At 39.0% G+C, this 23,806-nt stretch overlaps 1 protein-coding gene across 4 annotated transcripts in view; it reads right to left on the bottom strand.

Moving 5' to 3' along the window:
- GHR (growth hormone receptor) overlaps window positions 1-23,806 on the bottom strand; it is a 162,063-nt gene that overhangs the window by 9,080 nt on the left and 129,177 nt on the right. For 3 of the 4 annotated variants that reach the window (XM_027745719.2, XM_027745721.2, XM_039390752.1), the window contains exons 4-6: window positions 7,166-7,295; window positions 4,844-5,004; window positions 3,696-3,874 (exon numbers count right to left, since the gene is read on the bottom strand). In XM_027745719.2, the coding sequence (XP_027601520.1) occupies window positions 3,696-3,874; window positions 4,844-5,004; window positions 7,166-7,295 (470 nt within the window). The remainder of the gene's footprint in view (window positions 1-3,695; window positions 3,875-4,843; window positions 5,005-7,165; window positions 7,296-23,806) is intronic. The other variant, XM_039390753.1, reaches the window with a different exon arrangement.

Below are 23,806 nucleotides of genomic sequence, written 5' to 3'. Positions count from 1 at the left end.
TGATCTCAGGCAGACTGCTTTTCTCTTCTAGTAGTTGAGCACAAGATCATGGAGAACCATTGCTCTATGCCCTAAAAGTTTTTAACATGTGAAGAATATCCAGCACTGGAAAGCACTGGAAAGGAAATTCAATATATACTTATTTCATTCACTGAGGCTATGAAGCCACAAAAAACAGTTCACTGAAGTTTTACAAGTAGGTTTACATGCATCCCAAATAATGGTGTCACTTGGAAAAAGCAGTATGCAGACTAAATTAGAGCCTTTGTGAAAGAAACCTGGATGGAGCAAGATGTATAGACTGCGAAAAGTTCAGCATGAACTGAATAGATGAATAGCACTTGTCATGCATTAAATTAAGTAAAAGCCGTATGAGAGAGACATGATAAAATACAACTAATAAAAATGTATGACAGCATACAGCAAAATCATTTAAAGTATGTGAAGGGGAGCTTGGAATCAGACCACTGGACTTACTGCATGCAGTTCAGTCGGGTCAGTGTACAGGGAGTGATGCTTGTGATTGACATACTGAAGAAATGCGCGACAAACGCGCTGTCACGCTGGGCTGTGTGACTGCACTGCCTCATGAATCTGGCCCTGTAAGAGGGGGTTAACACAGTGCAGAGCAGTCGTTCTATCATTAGCCAGCTGGAGCCCCTGGGACACCAGGAGTGCCCACTGGGATGGAGTCACCAGGGGCAGAGGCTGGCCCAGGCACAACAGGCATCACAGCAACCAAGGCAATGGCTTTCACAAGTTTAACAGAAGAATGGTGAGAACTGGGAGATGGGCAGTACTAGAAAAAGGTTCAGAGGTAACCTGGGAAGGAATAACACAGGACTGGGCACCTGAACAACACAGGGAGACATTGGCTATATATCCAATGCAGTGCAGGAGGATGAGTTTCTCATCCCTCGGAGTAGCAAACCCTATCTCTCAGCCACATTTGATGTATGGACTCAATGGTATTCAGCTCTGGAGTTAATACTCCATGCATCCCTGCCCTAAGTGCACTTGGCTGCAGTATGAAATTTTTTCAGCAAAAATTCAAAAGATAATGAGAGCTAGCAGAGTCCTCCCTGTTTCAGCCCTCTTCACTGAGCACTGAGCTATGATCACCAATTTCATCCTATATCAGGTGGATCTGAGCCTGGGTTGGTTGGGTTTTTTTGTTTGTTTTTGTTTGTTCGTTTATAATAAGTCAAAAGATCAGGTCAATCCAAAATATAATAACTAAAGCAAAATTAGACTTTCAAGACTCCTTATCACAAATACATTTTTGGCATTCATAGACACTCCATTATGAAGTCACCATTCTTCCCTACTGTTCAGCTGATGGGTGTTTTCACATCTTGTTTAAAAAACAAAACAGTCTCACAGGGTTCGCTAGTCAGGACTAGAAGACATGGAGAGGCACAAGAGGGGACAGAATTTTAGTCCAGTGAATGTAATGAGTAATAGTTCAAGGTAAGGGGGTAGAATTTTAAAAAGATACTCAGCAAGAAGCTAGTAACAATAATGGATTTTTTTCAAACTGTGAGACAGGTTGCATTTGTCTCTGTCTCATGAACACCCATTATGTGAGGGTTCAGATTTTATTGTTTTTAGGACTTATTGTTTCTGTTTTCTCAGAAAATAATTTTGGTCCTCTTATCAATATAACTTACTGTTATAACACTTCACTAATTAATGTTTTAGTCCTCTTTCAATTAATAACTTATCTATTTTCAATTAGTAAATGTATTGAAAAAATGAATGCTATAAATGAAAAATCAAACAATCGTCCCAAAACATATAAAAAAATTACAAACAAGTCTCAGCAAAGGAGAGACCTAATACAATATTAAGTACTATAAATTAGTTTTTGTATTACTTATGTGTACAAAGCATTATGGTATATTTAAGCAGTCAAAGATTATCCTTTGTGTAAAAAGTTAGCAATAACTAGACATGTATAACTAGATAATGTGTAAGTAGACATTTATCTCTTTACTGCTGCAACACTCATTACAGAAGATATTTGTAGCAAGGGATGCAAAGAGTGAAATTGGAGCACTGCTCCAATGCTGTTATTCATAGATTTGTTATTGTCCTAGGCCAGACTAGGATTTGTTCAGAAATTTGTCTTTCGTGCTCTGATAGCGCCTCAGGGAATTATGCCATGTTTGTACTCTTAAGCTGAAAGGTACAAAACCATACAACATATGTATCTGAAGACAACATAATCTTTAGTAGTATGTTTGTTGAGGCAAGTATAGTATTCAGCAATTCCTTGTCTGTTTTCTGAAAGAAGAAATACTGATCTTCAAACCTTTGCTCTCCTGAAAAGAACTATTCTGAAGGCATTCTGGAATTACTGATGGCACTAGAGCAAGAACATAGCTTTATGAGGGTACTTATAAGACCGATATCTAAAGGCTTATTAAAACATCATCAAAAATGTGCATTTTTTAAGAGACAGATGTAATGACACTTGCTTTGGAAAATCCGCAGATTTTCAACTTCTTAAGGAGTATTTATTTACTGCCTAAATTTAACTCATTTCATAGGCTATATAGTAAGTACAGCTTAAACCAGTACAGAGGGAAATATAGACACGAATTAGGAAAAAAATTACAGACATTATAGGTCTGTTTGGCTGTACACTTACTAATAAGGAGTAGACTAAAGAAAAAATGCTAACATTGAGAAAAACCACAGGTGAGGAGGGAGCCAAGGTCTTTCAGAGGCAAGCAAAACAGTTTGTCTATGTTTCAATTGGTAAATTTGCCTTTTGTAGACTAAGACAAATTCATAACAGTATTATCTGCTTTCTTTCAGTTAACTCATTCATATTAAAAAGAAAGCAAAGGAAGGATTATGCTCTGAAATGATGTTATTACTGCATCAAAGAAGAGATCTCCATAAGCAAATACACCACGACACACTGGTATTTAGCCCATGCATTCAGGTAAGATGGGTACAATTTCTTCCCTGTAACAGAAAAACTAACTTAAACTAAATACACGAAAAGTTAAGTGATTTTCAAAAAGAAAACTTAAAAGATTTGGAGGATAGGTACTTTATAGTTTCATAGACTATCCATATAGTCACAACTTTCCCCTTACTATCTGGTATAAAATCTGTACATCTTATCTATGTTGAATTACTTTTATTTGTTTATTGTATCAAATCCTAAGTTGCAACTCAAAGCTTTGCTATCCTTTTTTTCCTCTTTTTTATTCTACTGAAATGATAATTATAAATACTGAAACTTTACAGTTACTGTAAAGACTCTGAAGAATCTGGACAGATGTGGTGACATTTTCCAATCAAAATATTCCTTGTTCCAACTACTAAAAAACCGTGCACTGTTCAAATAGTTGAAATTTCAGAAAACAATAGAAAAATATTTTATCCTTGAAAACTTGCATATTTCTATACTTGACTATTCTTGACTATTTTTATACTTTCTAATCTAACACAAGTGTTTCAGGTTTTTTATTATCCAGCATGCCAACTACCTTGACACATAAAGTTACAATATTTGCTAGAAAAATGTCAGAAAACATATGGTCATATTGTTTGAGAACTGAGGTATAATCTAATTAGCAATTACAAACCTGTTGTTTTCTATAGTGGTACAAATGTGTCAGGGAGAGAACAAGCCTGCACTGTATTATACTATTGTATAATAAATATTTGCTTCATACCTCCTTCCATTTTGTCTCATTAACTTCTTTGTACTGCAATTCATACTCCAGAGTAATCCATCCCTTCTGAACATCTGCTGTTGGTGGTGGATCCCATCTTACCTGGATATCCGCATGGATCCCAGTCTGACTAGTATTTAGCAGAGTCCAGTTAATGTGGACAGGGGGATCAGGTAGTACTGTTTAAACAGAGTATTTGGAATAGAAGTTTTCAATGTGAAGTCACTACACACTGTTAAATGATTTCAGGACTTAAAAAACATATTAACCATGTATTTCCTGCCTAAAATCTAATGAAAGTCAATGACAAAATCCCTGCAGGTTTGGTAACAAGAAGGTACCCTGCCATTGGCAGTAGGCATGCTCCAATAAAGCAGACTAGAAATGTATTACCTATTAAAATATATTTCTGAATAGCAGATTATTAATCACTGAGACATAAACGATTCTTCATCAAAATTTAAATCTAGACTTCTGAATAGAAATAAAAACAATAATTGGAATAACACAGAAAGACATTTGATAACTAATATAGAAGTACATCGAAAAACTATGGTATCTGACAAAATTGATCTATATTTGTTCAGCTTAATAAAAGAAAGCAGTGGGTATTCTAGTCACTTGTAGGAATAAATTAATTGCATATGCATACACCACCACTCTGAACAAGCAATAACATCTGCAAAGTCCCAGACAGTCATAATTCTTATCGTCATAGACAGAAATTCTAGCTTAGAAATGCTAAACATCCTGCTTCTGTAGATTAATGTTGATTCAGGAACAAAAACTGTTTTGGTTCCAGAGCTTTGCAGAATCAAGGTTTTAACACCATCCTTGCTCGACAAGGAGATGTAGCATCCATTAGAAAAGACTCAGTGTGACAGCAAAGGCAAGCTCATTTGAGCTTGCACATATTTGAGAGACCACTAGTATTCAGAAAAAGAAACCACATATTTGCTTTTATCCTTTTAGCTTTTTTCCAATCTGGGCAATATTTTCTGGTGTGGATCACATTATAGACCTTACAAAATCACATCCCTTCCTATATACCATATTTTTTAGATACTAACTTTCCTGAGAGGCAAAATTTAAATACAGTAAGAATAATGTGAAAGCTTATAGAGGTAAGATACATAATGGAAGCATACCTATTTCATCAACACTGAAACATTTTTGATCAAATACTTGATTTTTACTGGCAAGCCGAACACAATATGGTACCCAAATAGAGGTGTAGGACACGTTGAAATAACAGCTGTTTTCCCCTGATGTGATATAATCAGGGCATTCTTTCCAGTCCTCATCAATACTAGAATGACAACAAAAACGTAATATATGTGAGAGAGAGGTTTACAGATCTTACACAGGACAAACTGTAGATGTTACAAGACACACTGTCAAAAGTTGTAACCTTTATAAAAGTAAGAAAAACATATAAATATTGATGGTGATTTACAACAAAACCACTCTGCAAGCAACTTGAACAACTGAGTTTAGGTACTCATGTACTGTTAGTGGCATTTCTGAGCTCTGGGTACTGCTTCCAAGAGCACTGATCACTCACACTTGGGAAAGTGCCTGAGGGTGGATGCTGCAGGAGACCTAGCACAAACCAACTCAGGACTACAGGATGTGAAAGAAGAGAAACACAGTGCTGTGAGTGAGGAAGACCTACAGAACTTCTAAAACACAAGCTTGGAACTACCAGCAAGAACCTTTTATATTTTTTTTTCTGACTTTGTTCAAAAATTCATAAATGTTCTTTGTAAATAAAAGAATTGCAGCAGGAAATATCATATCCATTTCAGCTCTTAAAAAAAGACAAAGCAAAAGTTATACAGAGTAGCATGAACTCTCAGACTGAGACAGCATCATTTTAATACAGCCAAGCTTAAACTACTCAGTAGGTTCAAAAAAGTCTTCAGTTAAAGCGAAATGGGAACGGCTAAATTGTTAGGAATAGTCCATAAGAAAAGTAACAGACATTTATTCAGCATTTCTGAAGTCACTTCAGAAAAACAAATCTCATAGTGAACAGACATGCTGCTGCTGGCTTTTACCTTGATACTATCTTTTCAAAAATTACTGTCTTGGTTTGTTAAAAAATGTGCACCATAAATGCCTATTCTTACTAAGAGCCATTGAAGCTGCACAGAAGGATGATTAAATCAATTAAGCCAAGTGCAGCCTTCAGTAGTGGAGTAGGTGCTTAGAAACTAAAAAGGCAGATGCTACATAAAATGAGTAGGAAGCATTTCTGCCACTGGTCTTGTGCCTAGCTGATGAGACCAGACACTGTTCTGAACAAAGTGCTGCAACTCTGTCAGACTCAGGACTTGATAAAGGTGTACACAATTAGATACTATGGCTTCTGTAAGGAGAACACTAGTTTAGATGACAGAGTTAGGTCCTGAGCCTTAACTGTAGCTTGCACATTGAAGCAGAAATATTTTTACCACATCTTTTATTGCAGTATTCCACCTTCTAGGACAAACATGAAATATATGATCTGCTCAGTGTACCTGGTACTGCTTTATTGTAGAGTTAATTTAATTGATTTTTAAAGTTTGTAATCTCATGGTATATGTCAGCCAAACATTTACACTTAAATAGTGAGTCTTTGCCCATTGCAGAGGGGTTGGAAAATAGGTGAACTTTAAGGTCTCTTCCAACCCACATCATTCTATGATTTTATGATTTCTGAGAGGTCTCAGAAGAGTAATGAAGAAAGCCGGCCTTGCCATTAGGCTCAAGTTTGCTATGCAGATGTATCATCATCATCACAAAGTGCGGGTAGATCAAAAAGATTGAAACTCTGTTCATTAGGGGGAACAGAAACTCACATCCCCCTGTTCCTGTGAACAAAAGGCCTGTTTTCATTATAGCCATTACTGGTAATGTCTATGTCCTCTTTCAGGATAATCATTATAACAACCTGATAATCAAAAAAGTTTTAAGTGGGACATGAATGATAATTGAACAGGGCTCAATGAAACATAATCCCCAGTCTTGGAGCAGCCTTTTCATCTGGACCTGCACATTCAGATTTTAATACAGCAATTGATCAATGGGAACTTTATAAAAAAATAATAAAAATTTGAAAGGAGGAGTTATATCCAACCTCCACATTGGTGCACAGATATAAGGAGTCTCAGCAAGTTAGGTTGGTAAAGAACAAACTGAAGCTGCCAATTAAAAAATCCTTTCCCAAGCCATGTAGCGTTCAGTTTTAGATTCTGCAACCTGGACCTAAATTTAATAAGAATGTATTCCTAATTACCTGCAAAATAACACTTGTTCCTGCAAATTGCTTAATAATTAATAAATTCTGACATTGAACGAAATGCACTTAAAACATAGTTTTATGCTCTTAAAAACAGCATGGCTCATATCATAGCAAACAGTAACAAGCTAAGAAGCATAGCAAAATAAATGACTTCTCTCTCATTTCCTCTTTCAGTTTTTATTACCTTTTCATGTACAATAGTTGTATTGTTCTTGGAGCAGTGAGGTTATAAAAGTTTCCATCAGTCCAATAACATGAAAATGTCTCCATTTCAGGTGATCTGCAAATGCTGATTTGTGGCCACTGCAAAAGGTCTGTCAGGAAAAATGGCAGGGGACAGAAGGATACACATTAAACAAATCCATACGCCAGACTAACATACTGTTAAAATGAAACTCAGCATTTTTAATGATTAATTAACTTCTCTTCCAATCCATTATGTACAATCAGGCAAGATTTAAATTCTTCTTATGTGCATATATGTAGATGACTACACCTGTAGAAAGCCAAATTTAAGATGGGTCAAGCCCTCATTTGTACAGAGTAGAAGTGTTAGTATCACAGCCTGACACACAGCATGAGGACTTCCCAGTCCTATAGCTGTAGCTGAATAGAATAGAAAAGACTATTTCAGATGGAAGGGACCAAAATTTAAAGCCTGTTACTAAGGGCACTGTCCAAACACCTCTTAAACACTGGCAGACTTGGGGCATCAACCACCTTTTAGGAAGCCTGTTCCAGAGTACGACCACCGAAAGAAACACTTCCTAATGCCCAGTCCAAATCTGCCCTGGTGTAGCTTTGAACCATTCTCACGTGCCCTGTCACCAGTCCTCTCACCAGCTTTGTTTCCCTCCTCAGATCTGCACACAGTGAGGCCACACCAAGGCTGAGCACAGCGGGACCATCACCCTGTTTTTGGTTAGTTCAGTACAGACAGACTTGATATGCCCTGCACGTGCTTTAAAGAAACTGTGGTACTGCAGAGCTTGTATCAGACTAACCACAGCTTAGTATGTACCCAGTTGGAGTTTCACAATTATGTCTACTCATGACAGTGGCTACCTTGAGCTGAGCTCAGGTTTGTGGATACAATTTCGTGTGGATATAACCTTGCTCTGAGAGAGATAAGGGCAGCTCTAAGCATGCTGCCAATTTCTATATCCATAATTTCTGTTCTTTGTCAGAACTGAAATGATATAAGGCCATAAAATGACTGCTACAGTAAGTCAGCCTCATCAACCCTTGTGAGAAAAATAAAAATAGAAGTTGCAGGTATGACACTCTTTCAAAGTAAAGACTTGACTTTTTCCTGATTTTTAAGGGTGTCATGGTTTAACCCCAGCTGGAGATGAAAACACCATGGAGGTGCTTGCCCACTCGCACACCAGCTGGACTGGGGAGAGAACTGGAAAGTTAAAAGCTAGAAAACTTGTGGGTTGACATAAAGACAGTTTAATAGGGAAAGCAAAAGCCATACACAAGCAAAGAAAGAATTAATTCACTGCTTCCCAGGGGCAGGCAGGTGTTCAGCCATCTTCAGGAGAGCAGGGCCTCATCACGTGTACGGTTACTTGGGATGATAAACACCATCACTTCAAACATCCCCTGCTTCTTCCCTCTTCCCCTGTCCTGGGTATGTCTCCTCCCAACCTCTCATGCACCTCCAGTCTCCTCGCCAGGGTGGCACTACAAAAAGCAGAAAAGGCCTCGGCTCTGGGTCAGCCCTGCTCAGCAATAACAAAAGCCTCTCTATATTATCAACCCTGTGTTCAGTACAAAACCAAAACACAACCCCATACTAGCCATTGAGAAGAAAGTTAATTCTACCCTAGCCAAAACCAGCACAAAGCATCTAATGCCTATGTTCCCTATTTGGCTTGGAAAGCTTTCAAAGGGAGACCAAAGGCACATGCACCTCTCTTCACTGACTATCTGGGAAATAGGAGAATTTATTTAAGAAAATTTCTCCCAAAGGTACTTCAGTTATAGATGTTAGTCAGGTGTTTATGGGTGGTGAAACGAACCATGGCCAGGGAACAACATGGATCCTGGATGCAAAATTCTTTGCAAATGTTTTGGCAGTATCACAACTGTGAATATTAGAATTCCAGACTAGATATAAGAAAGAAATGTTTTATGATGAGGTTGGGGGTGGTTAAACACTGGAACAGGTTGCCAGAGAGCTCTTTAAAGTGCACTTTAAAGCAAGGTGGTGGATGCCTCACCTTGGAAACATCAAAGGCTGGGCTGCACTGCACCCTGAGCAACCTGGTCTAGTTGAAGATGTCCTGGCTGGTTCCAGATGGGTTGGACTAGTGGACCTTTACAGGTCCCTTCCAACCCAAACCATTCTGTGATTCTATGATAATACTTGATACAAAATATTTATCCTCACAGTCAGAAAAAATATTAAGCTACAGTTATCCAAAAGCAGTATGTGCTTACTCCTACACAAGGAGGATTTTGTGGCTTTCCTGAATGTTGACTTCTTTATTCCTGGCTCAGCTGCTCCATGCCTTGGCAATTTATATTTCTTGGGCTTAATGGTTCAAATTGTGTGCTTTATATTGTACACTGACAAACATCCACATCAGGCAATAACTAATACATGAATATTATGAATTTCTGTTTTGCTTATCCCATAAAATTGTCTGATTTTACATTTTGGACACTGAACAAGGCCTGAACATATGTATGTAAGTAGATTTCACAAGCTGAGTGGCTTAAACCTCTCTGGCCTTCACCTACCCCTACCACCTGACTCCCTAGGCATTTAGAATTCATCTTGTCAACCTAAAATAACTGAAGTTTCATTGGAAGGATTTAAGCAAAGTTGTTTTTTTTTCTTCTTCTTAGCCAGCATGTTCTATTCAACTGACCTTCAAATAAATTTCTTTTTAAAACTGAAATAAATTTTGAAATTAAGTGTTGCAGCAAATGGAAAAAAACTGCACTGTTCTTTTTCGGAAAATATTAAACCAAACATTTTTACTGTTGTGCTTGATTTTTTTGGTATGGCATTCAGTATTTGACAGCTTCGGCAAAATTCCAAAATGCTTTTAAGTGGCTTTGATTTGAGCTTTTACACAGTTTTATATCATTCATCAAACAATTTTCATGTGGTAGTAGTCTTTGTTAAAAACAGCATGTGATCATAAAATTGCAAACTGTCTTAACATACATGAAATAAAACAGAATAAAAGATTCAAGAAGAGTATTATATTTATAGCTTTTTAAAAGTGTGAGTGTTCCAGCTTTCAATCTTGAACTTCCTTATTTAATTAAAAATCAAAAAATTATTTAAAAACCAACCAACCAAAAATAAATTAAATTTTCTGCCTTTACTTCAAAGACCTGAGTAAAATTGCATCAATTGCATAATACCTATAATTGAGAAGACAAGAGTCTCTCCGTTCTTCTATAAACAGATAGTGTGTAATGCAGTACATGTTGTGGCTTTTCCTGTTTCTATCCTCAGTTATGCAAATACAGTTATTTTTACTGAAACAGATTAAGAATTTGAGAAAATTATATACTGGAAAACCCTCCTAAATTAGAATATTTCTGTTGATGTATTTATAGCTGTATTTATAGGTAGGACATAAAATATTTAAAGCCTGTGCAGACCATATTCTCATCTCCAGAGGTAAATAAAGTCACACTGTCACTTCTTAACATGATGAATTGAACTTAAATTTTGAGAGGTCCAGTAGAATCTTAGATATAGGCTCTATGATGTCTTAATAATTAATTCTGTTGAATTCACCATCTTTATACACCCTTTTAGGCATACAAACTCTTCTACGAAAATGGATCATAGCCAGAAGTGGAATCAGTTACAATGGAGAGGAGCAATGCACACAGAACACAGATTAAGACTTGGTCTCTAACACTCTAACGTCAGAAGAACATATCCCCAAGTCTCAATTTCTTTTCCACTTCATCATGACAGGACAATTAAGTCTTTGTGTCACAGATGTTCCTACAACAGACAAAGAATTTTCGAGCAGGGAATATTTTTGTTTGGGGTTCAGTACTCTTGATATACTGGTGTATATATAAATACATAATAAATATGTATAATACATACATATATATATATTATGACCACCTGTAAGAAAAATTATCTTATGATTGTTTCCAGGTTTTGTGTCAAGTTTCCAGCCTTCAAAACTGCAGGCTTTTGTGACTGACTGAAGAAAATTTTATCATATTGACTTGTACAAGGCTTGGCACTCATGGAGTAGATCTCATGAATTGCTTGTTTCTCACACAAGTCAATTATCAGCACCTTACTGTACCCCGTGTGAGCTCCATCTGAACAAACTGTACCAGAATGTGATAACTGAACACAACAGCTCAGCTGAATGCATTTAGGCATAAGGGCAGCAGGGTACTGAAAGTAAAGGCCATCAAACCGAGATTTTAAATAGACTAGAAGAGCAAAACAAGCATGGATACACACTTGCTCTTTTCCTACCCCATCCAGTATGTTCCAGTCAAATTGTCATTAATAAAACCACTCGCTTCATTCAGGATAATGGCTTAGCCAAATATGCAGATCCAACAGCAAAAAACATGAAAAAGATTGGCAGAAGGCTAAGTCCCTCTCATAAAATTTGCTTTAAGCGTGGAAGAATAAAGGACTGAAGTTTATAATTGGGGTGTAACAAACCAGTTTAGAATCATCTTAGGGAAAGTCCTACTGCCACCAGACTCCTAGTACTCCTGTGGGGACAACAGTGGAGGAATACACAATTTGTACAGAAATGTCACTTACTAATAAGGGACTTTGGTAGTGAAAGAGTAATGAGGATATTACCGATCCATAAAAATCAAGCTAACTAAACATAAAATGAAAAATTAGGAGGTATTTTTGCTGAACAAAAGGTGTTTCTGGTTGTGGTAATTTTAGAAGGTTTATGTAGAATTGTCAGTTATCAGAACTTACTACACCTATCAAACCTAAAGCAAACTTGAAGAAGTATAACATGTTCCAAGATGGAGATCAATGACAGATGAAACTTCATGCAAGAGCATATATCTTCCTCTCAAAACATACACATCGCATTTTTGCTAGAGTGCAATAGAGAAGATAGAAATAGCAACATAAAGAAGGAAATTAATTACATTTTAAACTGAAAACAGCTATGAAGATCTGGAGCGTTATTTCTGTAGCTCAAATCTGTACACTGAAAGTGAATGCTCTATCAATTCAGGTCCTGCTCCTGAATCCACCAAGCTCATCAAAGGTTGGGCAATTTAATAAGAGCGCGTTGATTTATCTGCTATCTGGAAATTCTGATTCATTTAAATCAGGCAGCAAAATGAACCACATTTGGTGTCAGTGAATGACATTTTAAATAGCTACAGCCTTGTACTAATAAATTGTGTACATTATATACACAGAGAGAGGGATGCAGTACAGGGAGACAACAATCGTCATGAAGCCACTTCATCAAGTTGCTTGCTAGTCTGACTCAGCTTTTGCAATAAGCACAGCCTGGCCAGGAAGGACCAACAGTAAAGTTTGGAACAACTTTCTGGGGAAAAGAATAAAATTTCTTTCATATCAGTAATAAATAAGATTCTTTTGCATAAAATACTCCACAGAAACAAAACAAAGCTTAACAACACTAATATGCTATATCACAGTGAAAACTGAAGGGAAATGATGCATAACAGAATATTTTGCCCATGGAGTAAGTCTAAATACTGCAACAGTTCTTAATAAATGCAGATGTTTTGCAGAGGAGAGTGAAACGAGTAAGTTTTTACCTCTGTATTGAAGACTCGTTTAGTGACTTCTACCTCAACATACATTATGTAGGCACCTCTGCAAAACAGATAACTAATACTCAGGTTGTTCTTTCAGAAAAAAAAACTTCTTCCTTCTTTTGTCAAGTGAGACTGATCCAGTTAAAAGCATAAAAGCCTGTACAAGCAGAACTTGTTCCACAGCATTGAAGTCCAGTGGCTGTGCTGGTTTCCCACACACTCTGTGCTACTAAGCGTCCACAGAACAGAAATCAACATGACTCACTGACATGGTCCATAAGTATAGTACACAAAAACTGAATAAATAAAGCTCAGGACTGAGGGAAAAACAGTCACGCAGCACTACTCAGTACTACTGCCAATGAGACAGTACAGGGATGAGTGAGGATGTGGCTATGTGCCATGTTCCATGGTATTTGGCATTGGCTTTCCAAATCATGCCCTCCCATATGTGGTGGTGGAATCAAGTGATTTGGTCTGCCTTCATATATAACAAATAAAGAGAAGCAGAACCAAAGGGCATGGTATTTGTAAATGACAGGCAGTTAATGTAACAAACCCATTTCCAATTCTCTCTTAAATGCTTATATAGTTGTAACTCAAACTGAAATTACATTTTTAAGAAAGTATAAAAGCATAAAAATAATAATGTAAAATGCTTTTATTTGTTACAGCCATTGCTGTAGATGTTCAGTATTGACTAGCATTATGTGGTAGGGCATATGAGGAAATATGGAAGTGGAAATGGAAATGAGTTGCCGTGGGCAAACAGGCTGTGCAAAAAGCAAGCACCACTAAAGGTCTTGCATGCCCTTCTCAGTGCAAACAAATTCTACAGTACTGATAAGAATTTCCAACATCCTTCTTTCTTCTGCTCATGTGCTAGCAATTTCCAGTCTGAAGCCCAGTTCAAAGTTAACAGCTGTCTGAAAACAACGCTGTTGTTCCCCATCACGCAGCGTTTTAAAGCCATCATGCAGTGGTGAGGGACTATCCTTGCTGAGATGTGGTCCCACCAAAACTAATGGAGATGGGTGCTAGAAGCAGAACCAAAGACAAGCTTTCCAGAAAGACAAGCTAAAGTTTAATCCAGCATCCCTAAATCAGGCTCCAGCACCTCCCCAGACTCTAGGAGGAAAATATTCAGAGGACCTCAGAAGTAAAACTGCCAGGTGTGAACCCAGGTTAAGAACTGCAGCTTGAGAAAACCTAACGGAAAGTCATGCTAGGGCACATCTTGATCGTCCTGCCTAAATGTTACAACTCACCTCCCTCGTTTTAACATTAGCTCCCTTCCAATAAACAAGAAGTTGTGCGGAGGGAGCACTTGGACATCACTGCAGTGAGTGCTGGCACAGGGTAAGGGTAGCCAGGTCTTGGTCTGACCAGGGGACAAGGGGGGATGAAGCTTTAAACCCCAGAGCCCAATAGAAGTGGCTGGGGCTGTGGAGCTCACAGTGGTCAGGGCACTGTGGGGCACACCTTGCCACATCAGGTGGCAGAAAACATCTGTGCAGCAGTGTTAGGAAAGCAAACAACACAAGTGCCAGCCTGAGAACACCACAGAGAGTGTCTTAACAAAGGAAAGGGTACAGCACAGCTACTACCTGTGGTGGGAATGGACAAAAGGAGCAAAACCAGGGAGCACAAGATAAAGAAGGACAAAGGTACAGGTGGAAAAAAGGCTGAGATTATATGTTTGGAAAGAAGAGCAAAAGAGGACATAAGTGGGTATGAGAGGAAGGCAAAGAAGGATAAAAAAAGACTTGAGGTAAAAGCAGAAGAAACATAATATTGACAAACCACAAATGAAATGTGGGAGCTGATACAGTCACTGTTACTCAGCTTAAGTAGTAAAGACAACAACTTCTTGGTCTGGCACATACATATCCCGATAGTATTTCAGAAGAAATTGCATGTATCTGGGATCACCCAAAAGAGACACTAAGGTAAGCGACTGAAGGAGAAAGCAGGTGGCTGTAAGGACAATGTGAAACGAAACAAGCAAGCACTGACACAGCAAACCTCTGTTTAAGGACACCTGCAGAATAATGACAACATAGCAGAAAGACTGAGGTCACAAATCTAACAAGTGTCAGTCATCAGGTCTGAAGTAATCCGTGCTCCATAAAAGCAGGGCCATGAGTTTGCCAGGTTTCACTCATAGATGCAGCTGTGTATTGTCAGTTACCAACGACACTATGTCCCAGACTCTGTATTACATCATCAAAACAGTGCTGGTTATGTAGAAATGTGTCCTAATGTTTCTTGTTATTTATTCCCTGTCCACACGCTTGTTACATTTGGACAAAGTAACTGACAAAGATACTGGCCCTCAATCTGGCCTTGTTCTTGACATTCAGTCCTTTTAATTCACACTGCTTTTGGGAGACCAGAGTCAATATGTAAATTCTTGTACTTTCCATTTTTGAACTTTCAAGTAACTTCTGGCTTCTACAGATTTTAACCTTTCTTCAAAATAATTACTGCTTGATGTATGTGCAAGAACACTTTCATACCTGACATAAAAATTCTACCTCACACCCTACAGAGATTTTCATCAATCTCCATTTGAAATTCGAAATAGTAGAATTTGGTGAGCTTTTTATTCCAGTGAAGTAAGTGAAGTAAAAATGCCAGTTCAACCCACAGAACTGAAATTTCTTTGAAGAAAACTCCCAAAAGGCAGCAGCAAGTTGTTTTTCAGTCCAGAGGGAAGCTATCTCTAACAGTCACCATATAGCAATATAAAAACTAAGGAGACAAAAAAGATCCAGAGACTGTTACTAGGAGCATCATTTGTATGGAGTGAAACTCCACAGGACATTACTGACCTGTCATTTTGAGAGTCTTCTGAGAGGTCCTGCTACAAGATCCATCTGACACAACAAGGCCATGTCCATTGAACAGAAGCTGAGTCCTCAAAGCAATCCAAGGAGTTACTTCCCATATTCAGTGACAATTATGACTGAAACTTTTGTGTGGCTCTGAATGCCTGAAGACCGAAAATCCTAGTGATTCTTCACTATTCTTCATGATGAGAACTCCCCAATTTCATCTTTAGACTACAGAGAGACTGTGAAGTATACAGGTGCTTATATGGTATTTTCACCTGTTGCACATCTGGACCATAATATCCCAAAGAAGACTGAATTGAGTGTTTTAGAACACTCTGTCATGCAGTATTTCTTCTGTGCTTTTTAAAGTGTCTGGTTTGTTACTGTAGCTAGGATGTTTACTCAGTCTGCAATTCAGAGCATTATTATTGCAATGAATCATCAACTGTGCGCTATCAACTTCAAAGAAGATTAAAAAATTTAAAAATCAAACCAGAGAGGAATATAAGTATTGTTTTTCTGCTTCTTTTATCCTCGCACTTAGCAATAACCCGAGTCTTTGTGGCGCTTTTGTAAGAGCATCCTTTCTAGTGGGTTTCAAGAGGAAAATGACTATGAAAACAGTTCTGTCTCCTGCTTAAGCAGAGTCCTTGTAGTCTGTTATAGGCTATAAATCCCAGGAGTGGAATTCTTCTTCCCCCGCTCCGCTGTGGGAAGAACGGAGTTCGAATGGGGAAGGGGAAAGGGAGTCGATTAGCTTTACAAAAAGTCTAGCCAGCAAGGCCACATTCTTAGCTAATGGCCCATGAGAGGCTGGAGTGAGGGGAGGGAAGGAGTTTGGGATTTCAGTAGCTGGCCTGGCTCACGGGGGGAGTTGCTGGCCGCCTTCACACAGGACAGGTGAGACTGCTGAGTTCTCTCTCTCCGGGACGGAGACGGGGGTCTGCGTGGGTTCATTTGGAGAAAAGGCCTAGAGGTCTGTCTTTCTGGCTTCTCTTCCTGGTGAAGCCGGATCACTGGTCTCGACTGGCTTTGCACACTGCCTCGTGACTCCAGCTGGAGCCTACTGTGTTTTCATCAGAGAGCTCTGTGCCCATTGTGGGAGAGAGAGGAGGAGCCTTGAGACACCATCATCTGGGAACAACAGTGAGTTCTGTTGGGGGTGGACTGCTTTCCTTTCCCCCTTTTCCTCCATTGGGGGAAGGGTCTCCATCTTCTTTTCGGCTTCTCCCGCGATCCGAGACCACCCCCCCAGACCCCCTTCCCGCATGGTGACCGCCAGGGCCTGACAGCACCTCCTGCAGGTCAGGAGAACCTCCTGCAGGTCAGAGAACTGCAGGCTCTACATCTCCAGCGATCCAACAGTGTTCCCCACCAACCGTGATTAGAACTGCGCTAGAAGACAGAGAAGTATCCAGACTTTTTTTTTTCTTTTGTTTGAAGGGAACTTCTGGGTACAGGACTATTGTTTAGCTGTTTTTATGTTCTGTTACTGTTCTTGCCAACATACATATATCTTTTAATAAAGGGTTGTTATTTCTTCTTTTCTTCCACACTTCCTTGATTAAAGCCCCCTTAATTTTTGAATTTACAATTGCTGAGAGAGGAGTTTGGTCTGCCTCATAACTCATCCTCTTTAACAAACATTCCAGTCTCTTCAAACTGAGACATAGTCCTACTAGAATTATCCTTTTAATAGCATTTTTAAAGCAACAATCTCGACCCTTAATGGTCAGAAATGAAGGTACTATTGTGATATATCATGTAAAAATCCTGCTAATTTACAAACTAGTTTTATTTGAAAAAAACCCACCAACAAATCAGAGTACCAAACAGTTCTGACATCCATGACCTGACACATGCGCTTTGGATCCCAGCTGGACTCCTGCACGTGAAAGGAAATATATGTGACACACTTAAAGTTACAAACAGGGAGTATCTGAAGTTCTTCTCAAAATGGGAAAGCTGCTGAGCTGGATACATTTTTACTTTCTCTGAAATTCAGGATGACGTAAATACCAAATGAGATAGAAAACATGTCAGTGATATCAGACTGATAGAATTAACAGTGGGAAAACACATCCCCATTCCATTCCCTGAAATATTGGCAATTCAGCACTGGAATGAACAAAACATCAGAGAACATACAAACAGGGGACACTCATGACTCAGAAGTGAGTTGAGCTAATGGAATAATACATATTTTCCTTCAGCTTTTATTTCTGACATCTGGCTATGAGCCTGAAAGATCTTTTGATCATCTCTACAGCACTCAGTGGCCCAAATTAAGCCTTCAGACTCATCTTTTATTTTACTACTGCAGAAGAGATTTGGACAAAACAGTCATATTCAAAATCACAGTGGAAAGATTTATAGAGGAAATTTTTTTTTTGACAGACTGCCAAAAGTGATTTACATCATGTATCCTCTGCCGAACTTCTCTGATATCCATTCTGTCTTGTTTCCCATCTTCCTCCAATGTTGTCTCATAAACTAGAGTTTTAAAATAACCATAGAGTTGAGAAGGAAGCTGTGATTTTTTCATTTGATAACACAGACATTTTCTGATAGGACACAACAAAGACCAAACATTCAAGTTAACGAAAGAGCAACCTAGGTCTCTACAATCACTAATACATTATTCTTTACCATGCCTAAGAAGACTTCATTTCTGACAAAAGCATGGACTTCTGGAATATCATGCTATGGAGGAGCTCATTCCCTGAGTGATATTCATGCAGAAGGAATACAGTTTATCTAGATGAACAAAAGATAAATAGGCAGGGTAGACCTAATGATTCTTTAAAACAATGAAAGAAACATAGGTCAGTCAGAAAATGCACTTACATATCTATAGTAACACACTTCCTTCTCCTCTAGGAGCTTTCCAATATGCAGTAAAAGTCAGCAGGTTCTGAACATTCAACACAGAATACATGACAAGTTTTGTAACTGCCCTCATTCCAGTTATCATTAAACAATTACACATAATCTCCCCAGAACTACTGCTTTAGGCAGGGGGAAAACAGGAGAAGCAGAGAGGTTTGCTATGTGAGCCCTAACTGAGCTTAGAAAGCCAAAAAGCAGAACGGTTGCCAAATCCAAAATGATCACTCAGAAAATCCTGGCACTAACAACTTGCTTTTTTGTGTCAGACTCACATTAAAGACACATTACCTGCCAGTCACTTAGAAAGCTCCATTTGCATTCAGTTTTCTAAATGTATTAGTCACTGATACATGTGCTATAGATTGACACTAGGCATTACTGTGAGATAAACCTTGCCTGCTTTCGAGACCCTGTAACTCTGGAAAGCCTGAAGGCAGGTACTGCAGAACTCGTCTCCCACAGCAAGCATGCATCACCTCTCTTCTTGCCCAACTTTCCTTGCTCCCTTGAATTTTCTCTCAGTATACTCCTGCTATTCTGTAAGTGACAACAAACACACCATTAAAGCCAGCAGTTGTTCTGTTGCTTTTCCTCCAATGCCTTAGTAAGAGAAAATTGAGCTTATAACAGCCCCACAGATCACTTGTGTGCATTTAGCCAGATCTTCCTGACTACAGTCTCAGCAACTGTGATGATTCCATCTACACCCCTGCACAGTAAGAGTTTGCTACCCAGACAGGTCTCAAGAATAATGTTATAATCACACCATTTCCTCATCAACAACTGCAAGCTGTAATTATACAAAATGACCAAAACTACATTTTTGGCACTTTGAGGCACCTGGGGTTAAATGATTAATTTACTCTCTCTACAAGTGAGAAGGAAAACACAAGGGGTGCAAGAGGGTTAGACTTGTCTTTAAAACAAAGGATAGAAATAACTACGAGGATGATTCATGTGAGAACATCCCTGAGTGATGATATTAAGTTTTACTTCAGGAAATTGTTCTGTTTTTGGAAAAACTCCTCTCTAGTTGGTGCTTGTTTTACTATTGCATGAATCAACATCAGCAGGTGAAATGGATTTACACAAGTGTGAGAGAAAGACAAAACTAAAATCCAGTTAGTTTTGGATATAAAGTTACTCTTTAATTTCCCACTACATTTAATAATCCTTACTACATTTTCCTACAACATTTAATGTTGGCAGCCTTGTTTCACCCACATGGTTTACCAATTTTGCTCAGAATATTTAAATTTCTAAAGTTTATGATTACTAACTCATCTCCCACAGTATGCTTTTTGATTGCAATTCAAATTGGGTTCAGAAAGTCATCATAACTATTTCCATATTTTTACTGTACAGACAGCTGCTTTTGTTACTGCAAGAAGAGTGATCCTGTGAAATGTCACCCTTCTACTTAGGTACAATTCTTGATTATCCACCAAATCATACTGTCTCAGTTTATTTAAGCAAACACTACATTTTGATGGCCCTGCAGAGCCAGTGCAAGTTTGAAGGTGAGATGAATTATACATTATGGCATGTGTTTCAATAGAATTTGTCAGAGACAGCTGCAGAATCTTTACCTTGAGACTTACAGTGCTGAACCCTTTATCCAACCTTTAAATATTCCTGTATTTTCAGTCACTTCAGATGTTACACTGAGCTACAAGCAGCCCACAATAAGTAGGTGGAAAAAGGCAGAAGAAAAAAGGAAAACAAGGCAGAAAGAAGACAAGAACCCAAAGTCATGAACTGTAAATCCTAACGACACTTATACTTCTTTTTTAAGAGAAGCAGCTTTTTTTTAAACGCATGCTACAGAAAGTAACTACTAAACAGGAGCTAAAAATTAACCTAAATTTTGTGACTCTTTCTATTCCAAAGAACTGTTTGCTTTTGCCTGAGCGGGTGTTGTAGCTGCCCATTCCCACTCAAAAGGTTGTTTGACTGCCCACACAGGCAGGGAGTTGCCCTGTCCCCACACTTCAGAGGAACACTGACGGCCCTTGAACACACCACGACAGGTCTGGGCAGGGGTTATGCTGTCTTGCACCACAAATAGTAGCAAAGCAGGGTGAGGGGAAGCTACCAAGCCAGCAGTGAGTGGTTGATGGGTGCCAAGTTCATCTCAAGGGTAGGAGTTTCAAAACAGTTTCCAAGGCTGGATATTGAGACACAGCCTCATAATTTGACTGGTGAGGAGAGGGAGGCCAGCACTTCCCACTGCCTTATTTTGTAAAAACAAAACAAAACAAAACAAAACGAAACAAAACAAAACAAAACAAAAAAACCCCCCACACCTGCCTGAGTGCTTGAAGAACCTCTGGAGAGACCAAAAGCCACAGCAGAAGACTGGCTAAATAATTCTATACAAGAAGATAAGAAGGTAAGATATCAGCGATGTACACCTGCCTGTGAACAGAAAGCCCATGCAGAAATGTTATTATTCAACTGAAATAAGTGACACCAATTAGTTTGTATTACAGCCATGGGTGATATTTCTTCTGGTTTTCCAGAAAGTCACAAAGGAAAGCCTACACAAATTGGCATTTGCGTTAAGAACCAGCCTAGGCTCATGCACAAGCTCTCAGTAATAGACAAGAAACCTCTAATTTGAAACAAACACCAGTTCTTTCAGAATATTCAATCTTTACTACTCTGGGTAGCTACCCAATAATTTTTTTAATGAAAACATATAAAAGGAAAGAGCAAAATATTTCCTTGGAAAGTTGACATTCAAGAAACACAACAGAAAGGCAGAAGTTAGAGCAAAAGATCAGATCTCAAAAAGCTCAAGAGAGAGGAAAAGGACTAGATAAAAGTAAACATACAGTCTCTTGAGCATGTTGCAACATTTCAGAGCTACTTGCACTTACTGGCATGTCTAAAAAGTGAACTTGTCAATAAAAGCCCATAACATTTGCTCTCCATTATTGATTTTGAAGCCAGAAGGATCCTGAACAGTCAGACATGTTTACACCAACCATTATAGTTGAACTTTGCAGACTGTGAAAAACATGATTTTGTTTCCTACAACAATGCAGTAGAAACTACCAAAAGAAATACCTTATTTCCATTAAAAAGCCCTTCCTTGGCAGATAATCATTTGCATTGAATGCTGGTCACAGCTGGACTAACATCAAGAAAGTTGAGCTCAGCACTTCAATCTTGAATGCTTATTTGCATCTTTACAGACTAATTCTTCTTCAGCTTGCAATCCAATTGGCTTTAGCCAGACAAGTGTTACGGGTTTTGCTCCACAGCCTGCAAAGCTGAGTTGGAAGTCTATGACCAAGGACTCCCCTGTGACTTTCTGCACCCTCCTTTTGTAGCAGGGATAAAAGTAATGCTGGAACAGGGAACACAGTTACACTTTGGAAAAAATAATTATGCCTAGAGAGACCATCTTGATTGCTTCCACTTACTCTGAAACACTCAGCACTGCATCACATATAAAGATAAGTCTCCAGAGGGAATATGCAAACTGCAGAGGGGACATTTAAGGCTCAAGTCAGCATCAAAATCTGCCAAGTTCTGAATTTATGGCAAACTTCAGTGCTTCTGTCACCAAGACAATACTATACTGAATGACATGAGCCATCACATTCTGATGGGTGCCTCAGAAATAAAATGCAATTTCTGCTATGTCTGCACAGGATATGATATTAGGATGTATGATTAGCTCCTGCATGTAGGTCTAGCACAGACAGAGTCAGGTCCAAGATAACAAAAATACACATAATAATAATAACAACAATTTAAATTTCAAAATAGGAAAACAGTTGGTAAGAAACATGAAGACCATTCTTTCTCCAGATGTTCTCAGAGCTGTTTCTTTTGAAAAGGTAAGAAAAAACATGGATCACATCTGACAATGTCCAGGCAATCACACAGATCTCTTTAACAAATTAATCTTTCATAAGACAACAGGGAGCTGAAATACATAACAGCTTAGTTTAAAAAAAAATTTCAAAGTAGTTATATCCAGGACTGGTCCTTTAATTGATAATATTAAGCTCACTCTTCCCCGAGATAGAAGAGTAATACAGTAAACAAGGGGGACTTGGCACAGAGACAGAGGCCTCAGTGGTGACACAGAAAATTCCCTCTGTATTTTACAATTTCTCTCTGTGTTCCCCTTTCTCATCAGCCAGCCAAGAGACACAAGGTAGGAGAGGTGGAGGGGTGGCTCTATATGTTAGAGAGTCTCTTGACTCTGTGGAACTGGAAGTCAGTAATGATGAGGTTGAGTATCTGTGGATCAAAATCAGGGGGAAGGCCAACAAGGCTGACATCCTGGTGGGAGTCTGTTACAGACCACCCAACCAGGATGATGAGGGTGATGAATTATTCTACAAGCAGCTGGCAGATGTCTCAAAATTGCCAGCCCTTGTTCTCCTGGGTGACTTTAACCTGCCGGATGTCTGCTGGGAACTCAACACAGCAGAGAAGAGGCAGTCTAGGAGATTCCTAGAGTGTATAGAGGATAATTTCCTGCTCCAGCTGGTAAATGAGCCTACCAGGGATGGGACCCCTCTAGACCTGCTGTTCACAAACAGAGAGGGGCTGGTGGGAGATGTGGTGGTCAGAGGCCATCTGAGGCACAGTGACCATGAAATAATAGAGTTTTCAATACTCAGGGATGCAAAGAGGGCCCTCAATAAAACTTCTACCCTGGACTTCCAGAGGGCAGATTTCAGCCTACTCAGAAGACTGGTTCAAAGGGTACCTTGGGAAACAACCCTTGAAAACAAAGGGGTCCAGGAGGGATGGACGTGCTTCAAGAAGGAAGTCTTGAAAGCACAGGAGCAGGCTGTCCCAGTGTGCTGAGAGGCGAGCTGGCGGGGAAGAGAACTGGTCTGGCTGAACAGGGAGATTTTGAAGGAAATTAGGGTAAAGAAGAGAGCCTACCAATTATGGAAAAAAGGGCTGGCTACTCAGGAAGAGTTTAGGTCATGTAGAAAGAAAATTAGAGAGACAAAGGCACAACTTGAACTTAATCTTACCACTTCTGTGAAGGATAACAAAAAGTCCTTCTACAGATACATCAGTAGCAAAAGGAAGGGCAAGGAAAACCTCTATTCTTTACTGGACATGAACGGGAATACAGTTAACAAAGATGAGGAAAAGGCTGAGGTATTTAACACCTTCTTTACCTCAGTTTTCAACAGTAAGACAGGTTGTCCTCAGGACAGCTGGCTTCTGGAGCTTGTAGAAAGAGACAAGATTCTGAATAGCCCCCCTGTAATCCAGAAGGAAACAGTTAGCGGCCTGCTGAGCCACTTGGATCCTCACAAGTCTACGGGACCAGA

The sequence above is a fragment of the Pipra filicauda genome, unplaced genomic scaffold (assembly GCF_003945595.2).
Source record: "Pipra filicauda isolate LSUMZ 115617 unplaced genomic scaffold, ASM394559v2 scaffold86_size2582843_pilon, whole genome shotgun sequence".
NCBI classification, from domain to species: Eukaryota; Metazoa; Chordata; class Aves; order Passeriformes; family Pipridae; genus Pipra; species Pipra filicauda.
The sequence above is the reverse complement of the archived record's forward strand: the minus strand, read 5'-3'. Positions and strand labels throughout refer to the sequence as shown.